Genomic DNA, 18,475 nt, shown 5'->3' with positions numbered 1-18,475 from the left:
ATCCGGACATGTGGGAACCCTAACTTAGCTGTTGTCCTTTATATTTGATCACAAGTTATTCTGTTTCTCTTCAAATGTTTACTAAAATTCCAAGTATAATAATAATATTAATAATTGTTGTTGTTTAGTCGTGTCCGACTCCTCGTGACCCCATGGACCATAGCACGCCAGGCACTCCTGTCTTGCACTGCCTCCCGCAGTTTGGTCAAACTCATGTTCGTAGCTTCGAGAACACTGTCCAACCATCTTGTCCTCTGTCGTCCCCTTCTCCTAGTGCCCTGAATCTTTCCCAACATCAGGGTCTTTTCCAAGGATTCTTCTCTTCTCATGAGGTGGCCAAAGTATAATAATAATAATAATAATTACTAGCCTTTTCAAAAAGAGGAACAGAGAGAATATTTAAACCCCTCCCCCTCCCTTCCCTCACCCTGTCCCACTTACAACTTCATGACAAAAACAGCATGTATACATATACCATATGACTTCCTTTCCACCCTTTTCCTGGTTCCTTTGCTTTTCTACTACTCCACGTAATCCACATCCTTTTAATCATCCAATTTGTTATCTATTAAATTATCTATTTCATCTCTGCTTCATTTACTCAAGACTTGCTAAGCTATGTATTTGTTTATACTGGTTCTTAAAATATTCAATAAATATTGTCCACTCCTCCTTGTATTCCTTATCTTCGTTTTCTCGTACCCTGTTCATCAGACCAGCCAGTTCAGCATATTTGAACATTGCACGTTGCCATTCTTCCTTAGTGGGTACTACAGTCATACCTCTAGTTGTGTTAGGTTCATGTCGCGGATTTTCAGGTTGCGAACGTGGCAAACCCAGAGGTATACGTCCGGGTTTCACCGCTCAGAAGTGTTCTGCGTGCTTCGCACATGCACAGAAGTGCTCTATCACGCACACGCAGAAGCGCTGCTCTAGTTGCAGACTTGTAGGGGGTGCGAACAGATCGTGTCCGCAACTAGAGGTACCACTGTATACTTGTTCTCTACCTTTGTTCCAATAAGCTTCTAGCTGTGGTGGTGGTGCATACAGTAGTAGTAAACTCTTTTGGGGGACCTCTGTTACGATCCCCAAGAGGAAAATCTCATTTTGGGGAATGTTTTTTAAAGTATCTTTTTAATTTATTATATATAGTTTCCCAATATACCTTAATTATTTTACACAACCACCATGTGAAAAAAATATCCCTCAATTTCATTACACTTCCAACATATATCTTTTTCTTTTTTAGACATTTTCGCTAATCTAGTGGGTGTTAAATACAATCTAGTAGGCCATTTTCATCATGGCGTAAAATTCATATTTATTTTCCACAACTTTCCCCATAATTCATTATGAGTGACCAAACTTCAGGAGGCAGTGGAAGACAGATGTGCCTGGCGTGCTCTGGTCCATAGAGTCACAAAGAGTCGGACACGACTAAACAACAACAACAATTGTGATGCACGTCTTGTGCCCACTCCATAGCTGCCAAGTCTCCCGTTTTTCAAGGGAAACCCCCGTATTAAAACCCGTTTCCTGCTGTTATCCCGAATAGAGGTAAATCCTCTGGATTTCCTACCTGCCAGGGAGGCTCCTTCTGCGCATGTCTGGACATGCGCAGAACCGATTTTGGGTGCCGCTCTGCCCATGTCTGGGCACCAGAAGTCGCTTCTACATGTGTCTGGACATGCGTAGAAGCGACTTCCGGTGCCGCTCTGCCCATGTTTGGGCACCGGAAATTGGGCATCATCGGCACCGGAAGTTGCTTCTACGCATGTCCAGACATGCGTAGAAGTGACTTCTGGTGCCGCACCGCTGCTGATCCTGGATTTTTCTTACTGGGAGTTGGAGGGTATGGCCCACTTTCACAGTTTGTTTCATACAGAGCTAATTTTTTTAGAGACTAAGTGCACTACTAATGAAATATCTTTGCCCCACCCCTTACACCGGATGCCTTTACTGTGAAGAGAAAGGAATATAGAATTGATGGATGCTTAATACTCCTAAAAATAGGATTTTATTTAGACGCCTTAGTTCCTTGTTTTGAGAGCATTAATATCAGACAGTCATATTCAGTCCATCTTGCCTAGGATTTATAGGTGTAGTAAGAACTGAGCAGTCAGGCCATTGGTCCATCTGGCTTGGTAGTGTCAATGCTAAGTGGCAGTGGCTCTCCAGGAACTTAGATATCTTTCTCAGCCCTACCTGGAAGCATCAGATGCTGAAGTATCATCCTTCCTTAAGGAAGACAACTTGAAAGGTAAAGGACAATACAACTAGATATTTTAAAGTACTTTGATTTTTCCACTAGAAGAAAAAACCAACAGCAAAATAAAGTAATCATTTTTTAATTTATTTAAAAAATTGTTGGTTTCTGTTCTATTTATTCCCCTTTATGCATCCACCTGTTCATTATGAGTCGAACAACAGTATTGCTGCTTACTTCCTATAAAGCCAAGGCTTTATATCAGGGATGGAGAACCTTTTGGCTCCACAGGTCAGATGCTTATCAAGATCAGCCTTTTGAGCCAGATTTGAATCAGGAAGTGGTGTGCTTTGGAATCTCCCACTGAAATGTAGTGGTCCCTGTCCCCCCAATCATTTTAGCATGGAAATGATGGGGACACACACACATACATGACTCGATTCTAGCAGGGCCTTGAAATCCTGCCAAACTGAGCAGGATTGAACTCCAACTCATGAACTGATGGGTGAAGGTTAAATCCTGTTCAGTTTGACCCCAGCTACTGTTCTTTGCTGGGAACAGATGTGCACAGCCAAAGCAGGATTTAACCCTGACCATCTGCTGATGTCAGAGTAACATCAGCTGATGGGTGGATGTTCATGGTTTGGGGAAAACTGTCTTGTGGGCCAGCTTGGGCTCCCTGGTGCGCCAACATTGGCCTGTGAGCGGGAGGTTCTCTACCACTTCTTTATATACCAAATGTTTTATAAAATCTTCAGAGCCATTGGAATGTTCATAAAACATTCCATAACGCCTAAATTGCTGAGCTGGATATAACTCATTTTAACCTGTTGAAGCAAGAGTTGGTTTAAATAATGCCCCCACCCCCACAATTGCTTCTGTTTTTTCTTTGGCTGGATTTATCTGATTTATTGGGCAAGGTGTCAAATCCACGTTCTTTAATTTTATACTTCAAGTTGATTGTTCATTTGTATGACCATTTGTATGTTAATCTGTATTTGCCATAGTTGATTATAGAGTTGTGGCCTATATGGAAAATTCTGATTTTTTTTTATTTAAAAAAAATATGGGAAGTTTCCTAACTTTTGTTTTGCTTTGGAAGATTTCAGATACCCTAGCAGGTGATCTGATTTGACTCCATTCATTTTGTATCTAGTAAACAAAGCTAAAAACTTCAACACTATCAAGCTTGCTTAATATGAGTGAAGTCGTGAAGTAGAAAATTTTCTGCTGCAAAATGAAGTTTTGAAAACAATTTCACCTAATATTACTGGGTGATTATCTAATTCCAGCTTTGAAACTGGAAATCAATTATGGCTTTTAGGAAGTGGGAGCTGCTATATATTCAGCAATGTGTTCTTAATTCTTCAGAGGAATTGCTTTCCTGAGTTATCTGGTCCAACCATAAGGCAGTATATAAGGTGCCTGAAACCTTCCCAGTTGCAGATGCCACTGTTCTTGAATAGCTTGCTCTGTTGTCGAAACTCTATTACCTTCTGGATCCTTTGAAAGTTTTCAGTTGTCTGACAATACAGTTATCCACTTGCTTATCTTGGCTTTGTTACAGGAAGCTAGGAGAAATTGTCCCCTTTGGTGAAAGCAACGTAAACTTTTCCTTATATGAGGGAAGAATGCCAGCTACTTTGAAAGTACCAATGATTCAGTCCTGGTTGCAAAGGTCATGCTTTCCCCAGCAATAATGGAAATTATATGGAAAATTTTCAACTAGTTTGTAATTGCCATTCTTGGGCAGGCCTGTAAGGCATATGGTCCTGATTCAACTGGAAGCATTCATGGATGCAAAATCTTCTGCATTTATTTCAGCCTGTTTTTTTCCATAACAATGGCATGTTGGCTTTTCCTAGCTTATTGTATTTGATAGAATCAATCTCAAAATTATGTTGGGATGTCTTTGTGGATCCCATCATGTTGGAATTGGAGGCACTGCTCTTAAGTATTGTGATCGTAACTCTTCAGGTGTGCTCAAATGATAATCTTGGGTGACTTCTGCTTGACCCTATGAGAATCAGTTATCTTTTGCTTATATTCAACATTTATAGGCTATTGCTGTCAGTTGGTTTGGAATGAATAGTTGTTGCTATGAGTCTGGAAGTTTATTTGTTTTTTTTAAACTATTTTTTAAAACTTAATGCTGCTTGTAGTTTTAATCCCAGGTCTATATTCAAGGGTGTTTTTTTAAAGTTGCTTTTTAAAAGGTAAAATAACAATCCAGTGAGAACTATGAAATAAAGAAAAAGAGAGAAAAAGTATGCCCTCCTGGAGCTCACAGCTATTGCTTCATAAAATAAAATACATTGTCAAGATTCACAATTCACACAGTGAATTAGATGTTATAACAAAAGCCGACCCGATACACAAAGAGTACCAGACAAATATTATGAATTCCAAATAAAGCCATATTTCATTGTGACTTGCCATCTCTGTGGTTGGCCTGTCATATAAGTAACAAATGGCCACCAAATGGAGGGAAAAAATCCCTTGGTTTAACTGAACCCTCAGATACCCTGAATTTATAAATCAAATTCTCAGAAATGAGAATAGCCATTACGGTACTTTATTGAACCAAATATTTAAAAAAGGACCCGAGGACTCCTTCCAGCCCAGTGATATGGCCACACAAGCAGCTACTTAAAAACAAAAAAGGTCAGTGATTTACATAAGCTAGTCCATATTTGACAAATCAAAAATTGACAAAAGACACAATTTGGGGTTTAAAGTCACTGGTACACCTACAGGTATTACAGAAATTTCCTTCATTACCTCTTCCCAAGAGGCAGGACTACCCCATGTGTCAATAGTTGTCTTTTTTGTTACACCCTTCCAACACAGGGGAACCAACTCTAGTTTGATGTGCAAGGCAGAACCATCAATGTGCAAGTTAAGAACCATCAATGGATTATTTTTCAGGAATTCTCTTGGATAGTTGCAAGGAAGGTGGGTAAGCCATTGTTTTACCTACTGCACATTATCCAATAGACTTCCAGGATTGTCTCTCAAATAGATATCAAAGAAGAGAGGGGAGAAAACTGATGGTCTAGCAACAAAGAGTGTATAAGAGAGACATGGCCTCTTTATGCTCTGGATCTAACCAAAGCAGGTGTTTTCTAGCACTTTGGGGTTTTACATACCACCTACTACATTCAAATGTTGAATGCTTAAGAAATGCTGATTGAAAAACTTAACTCTAAATATTACTTTTCCACCTGTGGATAATCCCTGAAGCATTTAGAAAATATGTTGTTTACTTTAATATGCTTTTAGTAGACAGCTTAACGTTTCAAACGTTCTTCATGGCATTGATGATTCAATTGTTTTTCTTTAGTATCTGACATTGAAGGTGGTGATGGATTGCAGCTCAGAAAGGAACATGCACTCAAGGTGTTTGCTTATATCAATTCTTGGACACAAAGGTAAATCCAGCTTTTTAAGTGCTCCCAATTTATGATGCATCTTTGTAAGTTCATGCCCATGTATTTATAAGTACATTGTACATAAATAGTAAGCATAAAGAAGGACTATGGCATGAAGATTACTTTGCTTCTTCTCAGCTAACTGTTTTTGAAATTTAAGACAAGTGTGGAAGAGTTTTATAGGTTCTAGTTAACTTGTGAAGCAGGGGTATCTTATTATTTTAAAACATGTTTATTTTTTTAAATTTAAATGTTGGAGAGTGGTGATGTAGGATTTCTACATAGGATTTCTACATATAATTTTAAAAGTTAATTATTGGGTCTTATTGATTTCAAAATAGCTTTTGCTGGAATTGTCACAGAGGGAAAATTTTACGTATTAGTCACAGCCAGAAGGGTATCTGTTTGAAATAGTGATAGATTATTTGCAATGATTCATGCTGTGCACTATGTCTGAAGAGAAAAGCAGCATTATAGTGGAAAGGACTAGTGTCTGAAAGTACAAATCACAACCTCTCAACCCAAGGTATTTTTGGAAAAGGATTGTGATTGGTGGGAAAACGCCTACATACTGATTAAACAGTGGCATTTGGGTTTGTGGAACACACCACCTATAAAAGAAGCATATGCTTATATTGATTAATATCTAATAAATCTCCTAGAATGTGATATTGTCTGTGCCTGCCGAGCAAGGCTTACTTTGCCAATAAACGCCTTAAATACACACCTTGCAAGGTTGGCCAGATGAGATTTTTTTCCAGTGGAGAAACGGAGCATACCAGAAAGGATTCATTCCTTTTCTGGAAGGCAGTGTCAAAACAAGAAAAAATGGTTGCCTGTGACCAACCAGAAGTAGGAACCCCTTCCTACCAATCTTGACTGTGTTTTCTTCAGAAGAGTAGGGTTAACTTTTGGCTCCTCAATGCTTTTCCTCAAGGTACAGGACTGACTTTATTTTTCTTTATTTTTTAACCTTTTCAGATTGTTCCCTTTTTTATCTTTAGTTGCCTCCCCTCTCGGTGTTTAATCTAGAGCAGGCATGGCCAAACCTGGCCCTCCAGATGTTTTGAGACTACAACTCCCACCATCCCTAGCTAACAGGGCCAGTGGTCAGGGGTGATGGGAATTGTAGTCCCAAAACAGCTGGAGGGCCAAGTTTGGAAGTGGGTATTGGGTTATAGTGGGAGTAGCTGGAGCAATATTTTCAACCCCCTTATCCAAGTCTATGTGGGGTTGTAGGGATTCTTCCTCTGTCCCTGGATGGTTGCAATACCTATGGGAGGGGACGCAGAAAAGGCCTCCTCAGTAAGGAGCAGTGATGCCCAAGTATCTTGTTTCATCCTGACTACATGCATAGCTGCTGAAGCTGAAGAACCAAGAGGGCAAGCATGGTGGTCAAGCAAAGTTGGCCAGGCTAAAGGTCTTTTATTTAAACAACAGGAATGACGTTGCCTTTGAATCTTGGAAGAAGTGGAATATCCCCCGGAATCAATAGTAGCAAAACTTCAATGCAATTATTTCACTGTGATTTATTTATTTATTTATTTATTTATTTATTTATTTATTTATTTAAAAAACCACATTGTTACTGTTCACTATGCTGGTCAGTACATATTAAATACAAAAGATTTCTGTATAAGGTGTTTTAGTTCAATATAATTATCTACAGGTGTGCACAATGCCGGTTGCTAGTGGCAACCATAAATGTAATCCGGTTGCTGCTGGTCTCCTGTATTTACAGCACAAAATGATGCTTTCCCCTCCCACGTTGCCTGTACAACAAATGAGGTTTTTTTACCAGGTAAAATTGATGGCATCCCACACCTTCAGAGTCCTTTGGCATATGCTCAGTGCTTGGGGGATGGGTGGCGTTGGACTCACACTTCATGGCAGACATTGGAGAAAGTCAGAAGCTTCATAGATGTTTCTTGCTGTTTCTGACATTTCCCAACGCCGTGTGATGCTGGTTTTTATTAATCCATTTTATTTATAATGGTAAAGAACTCTCAGATCATGCTATAGTTTTACAAATACCAAGGGCACAAGTATCACAGTATTTATGTAACCGCAGTCAATTTGTATCAGTCTTCCTTCATATAAGACCATAAATACAAGATGGAAGAAACATGACACGTTCAGCTTCAGGTTATCTACATGAATTACTGCTTAGTCATTTGTTTCTGAAGCTCTTCCAACATTTTACATCTTGATTTACCATTTAAATCCCCTTTAAAACAGGCAATGTCTGTGCTGCTTCAAGGAGTATAAGCATTTGGAGATCTTCAATCAAGTTGTGTGTGCGCTTATAAATTTAGTGATTGCCCAGGTTCAAGCTCTTCGGGACCAGCTGTGTAAACATTGCACTATCAACATAGACTCAGCATGGCAAGATGAGAATAATCCGTCTGATGAGCCACTGAATGTAGAAAGAGAATCTCGTGGAGGAGAAAATGGGGAAAGACACAAGTCCATAGAGAAAAAGTTAGACTCTGGAAGAACTTGTATCCTGACAGAGGAAGAACCCACAAAGGGTGCTGATGCCTTCAGCATATGGAGCACTGAGGAAAAGGAGAAGCTTTTGCTTTGTGTAGCGAAAATCTTTCAGATCCAGTTTCCCCTGTATACTGCTTATAAGCATAATACGCATCCTACAATAGAGGTACATGTTATCCTAATTAACACATACAAAGGTGGGCTGTTCTGTGCTGAAACCATTACTTGATTCATCGTTTCCAGTTTGTAAGTTCTTTCCAGTTTGTAAGTTCTTACTATTTTGTCAAAGCATAACTCTTTTTTTAAATATAATCCTTTGGAAGGTACAGTGGTGCCTCGACTTGCGAATTTAATCCGTTCCGAAGACACCTTCATAAGTCAAAAAATTCGTAAGTCAAAAAATGCCATTGGAAACGCGGTTTCCCATAGGAATGCATTGAAAACGGAAAAATTCGTAAGTCGAAGCAACCCTATCTAAAAATGCGTAAGTCAAAAAATCCCTATCTAAAACCGCCACGGTTTTTTCCGGATGTCGAGACATTTGTAAGCGCGCGGCCATTATCCCCATTTGTAAGTCGAAAAATTCGGTTGTTGAGTCGTTCGTCAGTCGAGGTACTACTGTAGTTAGGTTTCTATTCTGCTACCTTGTTCAATTATATTTGTAGCCTGATTTTGTAAATTGGCTCAAACCCCCAAGGACTTGTCCTGCTGCTGCCTGAACACAAATATTGTGAAAGTAAAAATTGAGTAGAAACCAGCAAGGGAAGGCACCCTAACCACTCCTCCTTTCATCACTATTACTACGCCTAGTTAGTCCACAATGTGCTATGCCAAGAGTGGTTTTGGATCCAAGTTCCAGAGAATCAAGACATCAATTTATCACCCTATAGATATTGATGCTGACTTCTGTGATCTATGGTTCATTGGATTGAAAGAACATACTCTGTAATAGGCAAATTCAAATTATTGCATTACTTTTCTTGAAGCCCAAGAAAACATATGGCTTTGTCTAGAAGGTGGAAACAAAACAAAACAGTTTATATACTAGGTTCTGTATGCAAGCATGTGGCTTTTAAAAACGGCAAAATTCAGTCGCCTTGAATCAAACATGCATTGTTGCAGCCTTAGGAAAATATTATTGAATTTCACGGCTGTGTTATCTAAATTATGGATGATGTTCATCTTTTTCTTTCATGTTGGTTAAGTTCATAACATTTATTATTTTTTAAACAGGATATTTCTGCACAAGAAAGCAATATATTGGGAGCATTCTGTGATATGAATGTAAGTTAGCTTTATTTCTGTATATAAGATGTGTATAGTTTTAATAAATTACAGCTCATTAACTTTCAGAAGCCTGCTCCATCTCAGTAGTTTAGAGTGATCCAGGATACGCTATAACTGGAAGAACCCATTAAAATAAATATAATTTTCAAGCTGCCTTAAACAGATTCAGCCCATTGGCTCATCTACCTTAATATTGCTCATGCTGACGGGCAATGGCTGCCTCTGGTTTCAGAAAGGGTTTTTTTCCTAGCCCCATCTGGAGATTACAGGGATTGAACATGGGACTTTCTGCATGAATATTATGTGTTCATTGAGCTACAGCCCCTCTCATTAGTCCATCCAGCCCAGTATTGGCTGCTCTGATTGCTAGCAGCTCATATGGAGCTCATAAGGAGGCCTTTTCCTTACCTGATCCTTTTAACTAGAGATGAAGGACTAAACCTGGTGCCTTCTGCATGGAAAATAAAGTACAGTCAAACTTCGGTTGTCAAATGTAATCCGTTCCAGAAGACCATTCGACTTCTGAAACGTTCGTAGCACATTTGGCTTCCGAAAATTGTTTGAAAACGGAGCAGTTACTTCTGAGTTTTTGGCTCCATTCCAAAATGGAGGCGTTTGGGAAATGAGGTTTGACTGTACTGAGCTTTAATGTTAATGTACAATCCAGCTAAAGTCAGTTGTTCCTGGGCTGCACTTGGGACTACCCTAGCAGCTTAGTTATGGCCACCCAAGACCAGCCCAGGTAGAAACCTTCTAGTGATTTTGAAAGATATTTGGGGAAGTCTCCTGAAGAAGGAAGTCCCATAGTCATAGGGTACATTTTGTACTTGTCGCTTGCTCTTTGGACTTTGTATATAAATGATTTATTACTACTTTTTGAAAGAGCTTATATGCAACAGACCATTTGAAAATGGTAAGAAAATAAATAAATAAATTAAGTACACACACAGTTGAAGCAATGGAATCCATTAGATCATTCTGTAAAAGCCAGCAGAAACCATATCCAACAATGCTATCCTGAAAAAGCATGGTTGAATATAAAAAAAGTATTAAGAACTAATTGCTGGCACCATCCTAATTCCAGGAGAAATGTATTTCAAAGTGTGGGTGAAAGTAAATTTTAATACTTGGTTTTTCTCCTAAGATACTGGTCATTCCAACATAATTTAGAGTCCTTTCAAGCAGTGTGTGTTTTGGCTCTCCATACTTCTGAGTTGAGCACTGTGGCATTAAAGCCTCCCATCCTTCTGAGCAAGCAGACACAATGTGGTATAGATATATCTCGCGTCAGAATCATGGTCTTGCACATTTTCTGACAACCAAACCAAAAGTCCCCCATCAGCCATGTCTTGGTGACCTGCTAGATGCTGGGTGATCTTGCTTTTGCAGTCCCAAGCAGGTAGTTGAGATGCTTCTTGTGAGCCTTAAATGAACCCGTAGAGTGGTGGATTGAGTACAATCCCAATCTTCCATTGTGCTTAGGCTCTACTCCCTTTCTGAGTGGGGTTTTGTGCATGGTTTGTTCTTGGGGCTGTGTTCAACTTGAATGGTCATATATTGCACTGCCGTCTTGGATGTGGGTGAGTAGAAAGGCAGAAGAAAGCTAGAAAGAAATAATAAAAATATATTTATTCATATAGATTGACCAAGGTTTGCAGATACGCAATGAATGTGAAATGTGGTCCTTCAAACGTCTTCATGCATACGGCACCCTTAGGTAAATTGAGTCAAACTTTGAAGACATGAATAAGTCAGACATTAACCCCTTTGAATTGTGCCTGGAACACAAAAGAAAGTCAGTGCAGAACCTGGAAGACTGGCGTAATGCCCACAAAAAGCCTTTCAGAATAGTCTATAGGAGGATTATTAAGATGCTGTCATTTTGGTTGAGAAAAAGTTACATGTGGACATTTGTAATATATATTTTAATGTGTTCTTATGTCCATAGGATGTAGAAGTACCGCTGCACTTGCTTCGCTATGTTTGCTTATTTTGCGGGAAAAATGGTCTTTCCCTCATGAAGGACTGTTTTGAATATGGAGCCCCTGAAACATTGCCATTTCTCATAGCACATGCATTTATCACTGTGGTCTCTAATGTGAGTATGTGTCCAAGATTTTCTCAATTATTTAACATGGATGCAGTAAATGTTGCCTGTAAAGTCGACTTAAAGGCAAAAGGCTTTCTGTGGTAACATGTACTAGTCCCAAAAGTCATGGTCCCAAAACCTCTAAATTTTAATTATACTAATTTTACTTCTGAGTTACAAAAATGCTGCACTTTAAAAAATTGGAATATATTTGCTTGCATACCCCTTTATTGCAACCATTGACTAAAAATCCAGATGCTGAAAAAAATAGTTTAGCTATTCACAATATCTTTGTGACAAATTCCATCAGTTTTTTTTAAAATCTTGCTTTCAGAATATGTGTCTTCCATAGCTACAATTTGTTCATTTTTCACAGGATAATTTTTCAAATTCCTGTGCTCCAGAGTAATTTGCAATAAACAGCACCACAATAACAGATTTATTTTCCATCCAGCTCAGTAATTTAAAGTATGTTCTGATGCCACACAGACAGAGGGCTTATAAATATAAATGAGGTTTGGGTACTTCCAGTGGAAAACCACTGGGTGAAAGTGAAACGGTTATGGTGTAAATGTTAGGATTTATTTATTTATATGTTTTTGGCTTAACTTTATGCAAAACAACCACCAGTTAAACATACTTAAGCCAGATGTGAAATATAAAGAAAGCCCAGTTATTTTCCACCATTGTGTCAGTCTCACAGGCTACCACTTTTCTGTATTGTTCCTCTCGTGATTACTGTGGAGTCCATTCATTTGAACGATGCTCATTAAAACTTGCAACTGGCATAGATATTCTTTCCAGGTGGTTGCGCTGGCATATATTTAACATGGGCAAATACAACCTTCAACAACCAAGTTGTTCTATTGTATTGATGTTTTGAGAATGTCTGTGTTTGTATTTGTGATAGCCACAGAGCAAGTGTATGAAAGGTATTCTTTAGAAATACCTTATTATACAGTTGAATTGGAGGCCCAGTTGTAAATATTTTCTAATGAAGTAGTGTATTTTTCATTCACATCTGACCCTTGAACTGAATTAAGAGAAAGTAAGTTTGCCACATATATTTCCTGGATGAGTAGCTCTCCAGATAGACAGTATTCACCATGTTTCACTGACAGTAGGGACATTCAAATAAGTGGGAGTACTTGTTCCCAAAGGGAAATAATACTTTTTTATCCTTTTTTTAAGCATTGGAGCTGCATAGCAACAGGCTTTAGTATAGAGGTGGGGAACTGCTGATCTGCAGACCCAACTCAGACTTCCCCAGTGGTCTCCCAGCCCCAGTCCAATTTGGTTCTGAAAAAGGAAGAGAATTTAAAAGAGTCTGCTGGATCAGGTCAATGGCCTATCTAGTCCTGCATCCTGTTCTCACAGTGGCCAACTAGATGCCTGTGGGAAACCCACAAGCAGGATCTGAACACAAGGGCATTCTTCCCTTCCTGTGGTTTCCAGCAACTGGTATTCAGAAGCATTGCTGCTTCCAGTTGTGGAGGCTGAGCATAGCCATCATGGCTAGTAGCCATTGATTGCCCTCTTCTCCATGAATTTGTCTGATCCTCTTCTAAAGCCTAGGTTGGTGGCCATCACGAGTGCAAAGTATCAGTGGCTACCATCTTAATAATGGCACTAGGCTGGGTGGAAATGTTTCAGTCTCTCTGCCCTGCCCAGTGGCACAACAGGATTGCCCCTGAAGGGGGCAATGAGGAGGAAAATCCCCTCCCTCAATACACAGTGCTGTAGAGGAGAGGGCATGATAGGGATCCATGCGGTCTGTGTGTTGTATGTAAGTATTTGGGAGTGAATGAGCAAAATGAGAGTGAGTTTGATGACCAGATCCCTTTGCCCATGCCAACACCTGACCCTCAGCCCTCAGAGTGTTAGTCAGCGCCTAATGTGGTTCTTGGCCAAAACAGTTTAGACACCCTTGCATTAGTGTAATAGAGCCATGCCTCAGATTCCAGAGTGAGGCCCCAATTGAATGCGCTTCGTTGCCCTCTATGGGCTGGGGCTAATAGGAAAAGGCATCAGAAAACTTTCTGCGAAAGCACATTCCATCTCTATTATTTTTCTCTTACACAAAAACTTGCCTTCTACCCTTCTGGCTTAGGGGACCCAGGCAAACTGGCATTCCATTTCCGTCTTCTGCATGAACCCAAGTTTTGAATGTAAAAAAAGTTATTTTTATTATTATTAAGGGTTTTCTTGGTTTACAAAGATATGTGCAATGTCTCTTAGCATTTTTACAAATCAGTTTCATTTGTCGAGACATTGGTGAGGAGAGGGGAAGGAAAGTAGATGGGTAAAAAAAGTTATGTGAAGGGAAAATAAATGTCCCTCTTTTCAGTAGGCAAGTTATGTGAATCTGAAATGCAGTTGCTGGTATGACATGTCAATTCATAGTGTTCAATTTTTGTATTTACTATACAGATCAGAATATGGCTGCACATCCCTGCTGTTATGCAACACATTATACCGTTTAGGACTTACGTTATCAGGTTTGTTTTGCAGACCCATTATTGGGTTTTTCTTGTCAAAATAAATTCAAATCACTCAGATGGTATATCTAATGTGACAGAAGCTAATAAGCAAATAGTATTGCTTGCAATTAATATTAGTAAGTGATTTGGTGCTTGGTTTCTAGGCATGAGGTATTTAACATACTGTGCTGTATATGTACTGAGATTGGGAGTAGCTTGGGCTTGTGTGCTTTCTCTCATTCTCCCCCACCCCTGAAACTGCTTCAGGAGATCCATGTTCGTTTTAAGCATGGGATCCCTGGTGCATTTAACTTCTGCACACAATGATAAGGATGTAGGAGGTTCAAGTGAGGGAAAACATGCACCTGAAGCCTGTTTCTGATGTCACTGTACATAAGCAGATGCTGTTGTACTCCCAAATCCCATCAGTCCCAGCTAGCATGTCCCAACAGGGAGAAATTACGGGAGTTGTAGTTCAACATCTGAAGGAGACTACGTTGGCTGTCTCTAGCATCATGGTTCAAGGAATAAATGGTATCCAAACTTGCCTTTAAATCATAAGCTAGCCTGCTATTGGATGGACTGCTTTTAAAACTGCAGGGATGCCTTGATTTCCATAATGCTGGAAATATATTTATGCCAAACACCTTTGTTGTCCCTTCCAAGTGTAATTAAGCAGTTACAATATTTGACTGCAGTCCTGAAGGCTTCCAGAAGAGCGTATGGCTATTAAAAATGATTTGTTAAAATTAAACTGATTTGCCGATACTAATTTGAACTTTCCCCCCATCCCTACCATTTTGTTTAGGTATTTATGTAAACTGTCGGACCAGGAATTAAGACAGAGTGCAGCTCGTAACATGGCAGATTTAATGTGGAGCACAGTGAAAGAGCCACTGGATACTGCCTTGTGTTTTGATAAAGAGAGTCTTGATCTTGCATTTAAGTACTTTATGTCACCAACCTTAACCATGAGATTGGCCGGCCTCAGCCAAATAACAGTAAGACTTTTAAAACTATATAAACACATATACAGAATTATTTTCATTTGCACTTGAACAGTTATAAACTAAGGTGTAGCAGTCAAAGCTTAGTCTATAGATGCAGCAATGCTAGATGGGAGTGGGGTAATATGTTCTCTATATGAATAACTTCCTCCAAGTAGAAAGCTAGCATAATGGGAAATGAGTCATTCTAGGATGTTTTTACACGGAGAAACACTTAAATTTGGTTTCGCTACCTGTAGTCTGAAATCATATAGACTGCTTTACCACCTAAGGCTTCTTAGCACCTTGTTTGCAACAGGTGTAGACCACGCCTATCTTTGTAACATTCAAGGCCCTTGTAAGCAGTTTTTTAAAAAGATATCTGCTGTTGGGAATGGAGGCGGAGGTACAGTACCACAGACATTGGGTGATACGCAACTTAATAGTCATGTTAATGCAAGGATTAGTGCTAGTGCAAGGATTAGTGCCAGCACTACAGGATGTCACCCCTCCTTCCCTTCTATGCACCATGAGCTGCTCTGGAAGGTTATGGGGAAACCCAGAACAGATGTAGCTGAGCACACATGGGGAAGAGGTGGTTGTGAAGAGAGTGTCCCATTGCAGAAGGAGAAATTCTTTTGCTGGTGTGTAACATTCACAGTTGTATGCTGCATCCAAACACACCTTGAGCACACCCAAATAAAGTGAATGAAAGTGTTTACTTGAGCGATTCATTTCAGTGGGACTTGCACAGAAGGTGTCTCTTGGGGGATTGTGTCTCAGGTTTATAATTTGTGAAGCTAGGCTATAAAATGCTAAGAATCTTGATACAGTTGCATTTTGCAAGCACAGCAGAAAATCGGATGTGCGGCTTGACTTACTGCATTTCAAAACAGCCCTGATTATTTTAAACTGTGTCGTAGAGGAGCAATGTCTTTTTCAACTTCTTTGACAAAACTCCTGGATGGCCAGAGTATGTCAGGCTGTCACAACTGGCACAGTGATTTATGACATGTCTTCACAGGGAAGAAACTGCAGTAGCACGGTCAGCCCTGCATTGCGTTGCATTACTAGTTCAAGCAGACCATAAGCAAAAGCATTTAAAGGCATACAGAGTATAGTGTGCACTAGAGCAGGCTTCCTCAACCTTGGCCCTCCAGATATTTTTGGCCTACAACTCCCATGTTCCCTAGTTAGCGGGACCAGTGGTCAGGGATGCTGGGAATTGTCTCAAAACATCTGGAGGGCCGATCTGATTCATTCATCACTGACATGAATGTTTACAGAGGTCTTGTTGCCAAAGCTCCTTGAAGTTGCTAGCCTGCACAATTTTTTACTTGCTTTTCTTTTTAACTTTTGTTGTTACTGTTCTTAAATTTGCAAATAAAAAAATTAAGGTAAAGTAAAGAAGGATTTTTGTTAAAGGAAATAATATATGAATAATACTAATTGTAACAGAAAAAACCATAATCAGTTAACATTACAGATAAAGTAACAATGCATAGAATTGTAAAGTTGGAAGGGGCGAAAGGGCCACAAGGGTCATTTAGTCCAACCCCCTGCAATACAGGAATTTTTTGCCCAGCATGAGACTTGAACCCATCACTTTTAAAGTAAGAGTGTTATGCTCTACCAGCTGAGATATCCTAGACACATGCATTTTAAGTTTCACAAATAAGTTAATATAAGCCCTCCAAATGTCCAAATAGGTATCCACACGAAATTGGCATCTGTATGAAATATGTGCAAATGCAGCCAGGGCTGTGTAGCCTCAGACCATTCGGTAATAGAAGGATAACATTCTGATTCCCTATTTGATACCCGAGTTCCTCAACGTCTATCTTATAAAAATCCATTAAGCATTTACAAGCAGCCGTTACAGGTTTAGCTTCCTGTAAGGACCCAATAATTTTTTCCAACAACTCTGGTGATGCCAGAATGCTCAAAGCAGATGGTGCCATAAATAGAAACTAGCAAATACTGTACAGCCAGTACAGAAGCAGATCGGGTGGCAAAATAGAGCACTCTGTCTTTCACCTAGAGAGGCATGGAATTTGGATGCCCTCCCTTATTTCCAGACTAGTACCTAGATGTCCAGAATTGTTTTCTTGGAACATAAGAATTTGATATATTTTTCCAGACTATGTATGGAAGCAGAAATCAGCATTTGTAACCCACATTGCCTTTAGCAAGGTCAGTTTTGGGCGCATGTTTTATACGGTAGCTTTTTCTAAATGCCACAGGAACTCTCAGTGTAATAATGTTTGTTTACAGAACACCATCTTTGTTGTATGGTGAATTCTTCCATTTGAAAACTAGGTCAAGAGCAAAATATTCAAAGAATGTGGTTCTGAAATTAAATAGGGAATATTTGAAGGCTGGCATCAAACTTCAATAGTGTTCATATTTCTGAAGCTTACGAGGCCACAGGTGGAACGTTATTACAGTAAGCTAAAACATTCACTGTCCATAAGCAGTTGGCTCTGTATCTGGATTCCTCTCAGTTGGTACATTGCAAATTCCAGAAGGTCATTTCAGACAAATTAATATCAGAACCATTTTTTTAAAAAGAAAAACACTCTGCAGTTTCCAGATCATTCTCCATTGTACTCGCACTACAGGATATGAGTCAAATAATCACATTTTGAATGTTTGTTTTCCATTACGATGGGCCAGTTAATGTGTCTTCAAAACACAAACCAATGGTCCTTTGGTCACATGTAATTAAATCTGTCGTCCAGGCATCACCCAAAAAATTGATGAGGGAGGAGGTGGATGTAAAATCTGGCTGTGCTCATTTTTGTCCTTTGCTCAGGGCCAATCAAGTTTTAAAAAGGGGTGAAAAGAGCAGCGAAGAGTGACATCGTGGATGGTGAAAGAGAGGATTTAAAAGTCTTGTTCCTTCCTAGGAAGCACTGCACCTTGTGTACTCTTGCTTGAGGGAGGAGGTGGGGAGGAAAGAAGGAACAGATGCCAAACAAGGCTGTTCAGTGAGTAACGTGAATGAAATTGCCATGTGGTCTGCTTTAATTTCTTTGGAAGAACACATGGTTTATTCTGTATGTCCAAGGGCTTTTGATTGCTGTTTGTAACAGAACACAGCTGCAGTACTATGAACACTCATGTAAAATAGAGCTGAACTGGCTTTGTTGACATGTGCTTTCTAGGAAGACAGCCTGTCTTTGAGGCATCCTTATAACCTTCAGTGATGATTCCATACTCTCCTTACCTGTGCTGAACATTCGTTTGTGAACTAGTAATGAGTAGAGGGAGGAACTATTAATTCCATTAGGAGGAAATGGTCTTCATGAGAAGCACCTTGCTCAGTGGTAGAGAAGGGTCATTGCTCAGTGGCTGAGCATAATAATAATAATAATAATTTATATCCCGCCCATCTGACTGGGTTTCCCCAGCATCAGCGGTAGAGGTTTGATCCCTGGTATCTCTAGGAGGGCTGGGATAGACCCTGACCTGAAAGCATGGGGAGCTGCTGCAAGTCAGTG

At 39.7% G+C, this 18,475-nt stretch overlaps 1 protein-coding gene across 2 annotated transcripts in view; it reads left to right on the top strand.

The window, feature by feature from the left end:
* Window positions 1–18,475, top strand: part of USP34 (ubiquitin specific peptidase 34) — a 104,352-nt gene that overhangs the window by 11,127 nt on the left and 74,750 nt on the right. The window contains exons 2-8 of one of the 2 annotated variants that reach the window (XM_035110900.2): window positions 5,550–5,637; window positions 7,876–8,296; window positions 9,364–9,414; window positions 11,366–11,515; window positions 13,937–14,004; window positions 14,795–14,987; window positions 17,882–17,962. In XM_035110900.2, coding sequence (XP_034966791.2) covers window positions 5,550–5,637; window positions 7,876–8,296; window positions 9,364–9,414; window positions 11,366–11,515; window positions 13,937–14,004; window positions 14,795–14,987; window positions 17,882–17,962 — 1,052 coding nt within the window. The remainder of the gene's footprint in view (window positions 1–5,549; window positions 5,638–7,875; window positions 8,297–9,363; window positions 9,415–11,365; window positions 11,516–13,936; window positions 14,005–14,794; window positions 14,988–17,881; window positions 17,963–18,475) is intronic. The other variant, XM_035110901.2, reaches the window with a different exon arrangement.

The sequence above is a fragment of the Zootoca vivipara genome, chromosome 3, assembly GCF_963506605.1.
Source record: "Zootoca vivipara chromosome 3, rZooViv1.1, whole genome shotgun sequence".
Classification (NCBI taxonomy): Eukaryota; Metazoa; Chordata; class Lepidosauria; order Squamata; family Lacertidae; genus Zootoca; species Zootoca vivipara.
Note: the sequence above shows the minus strand (reverse complement) of the source record. Positions and strands in the feature narration are given on the sequence as shown.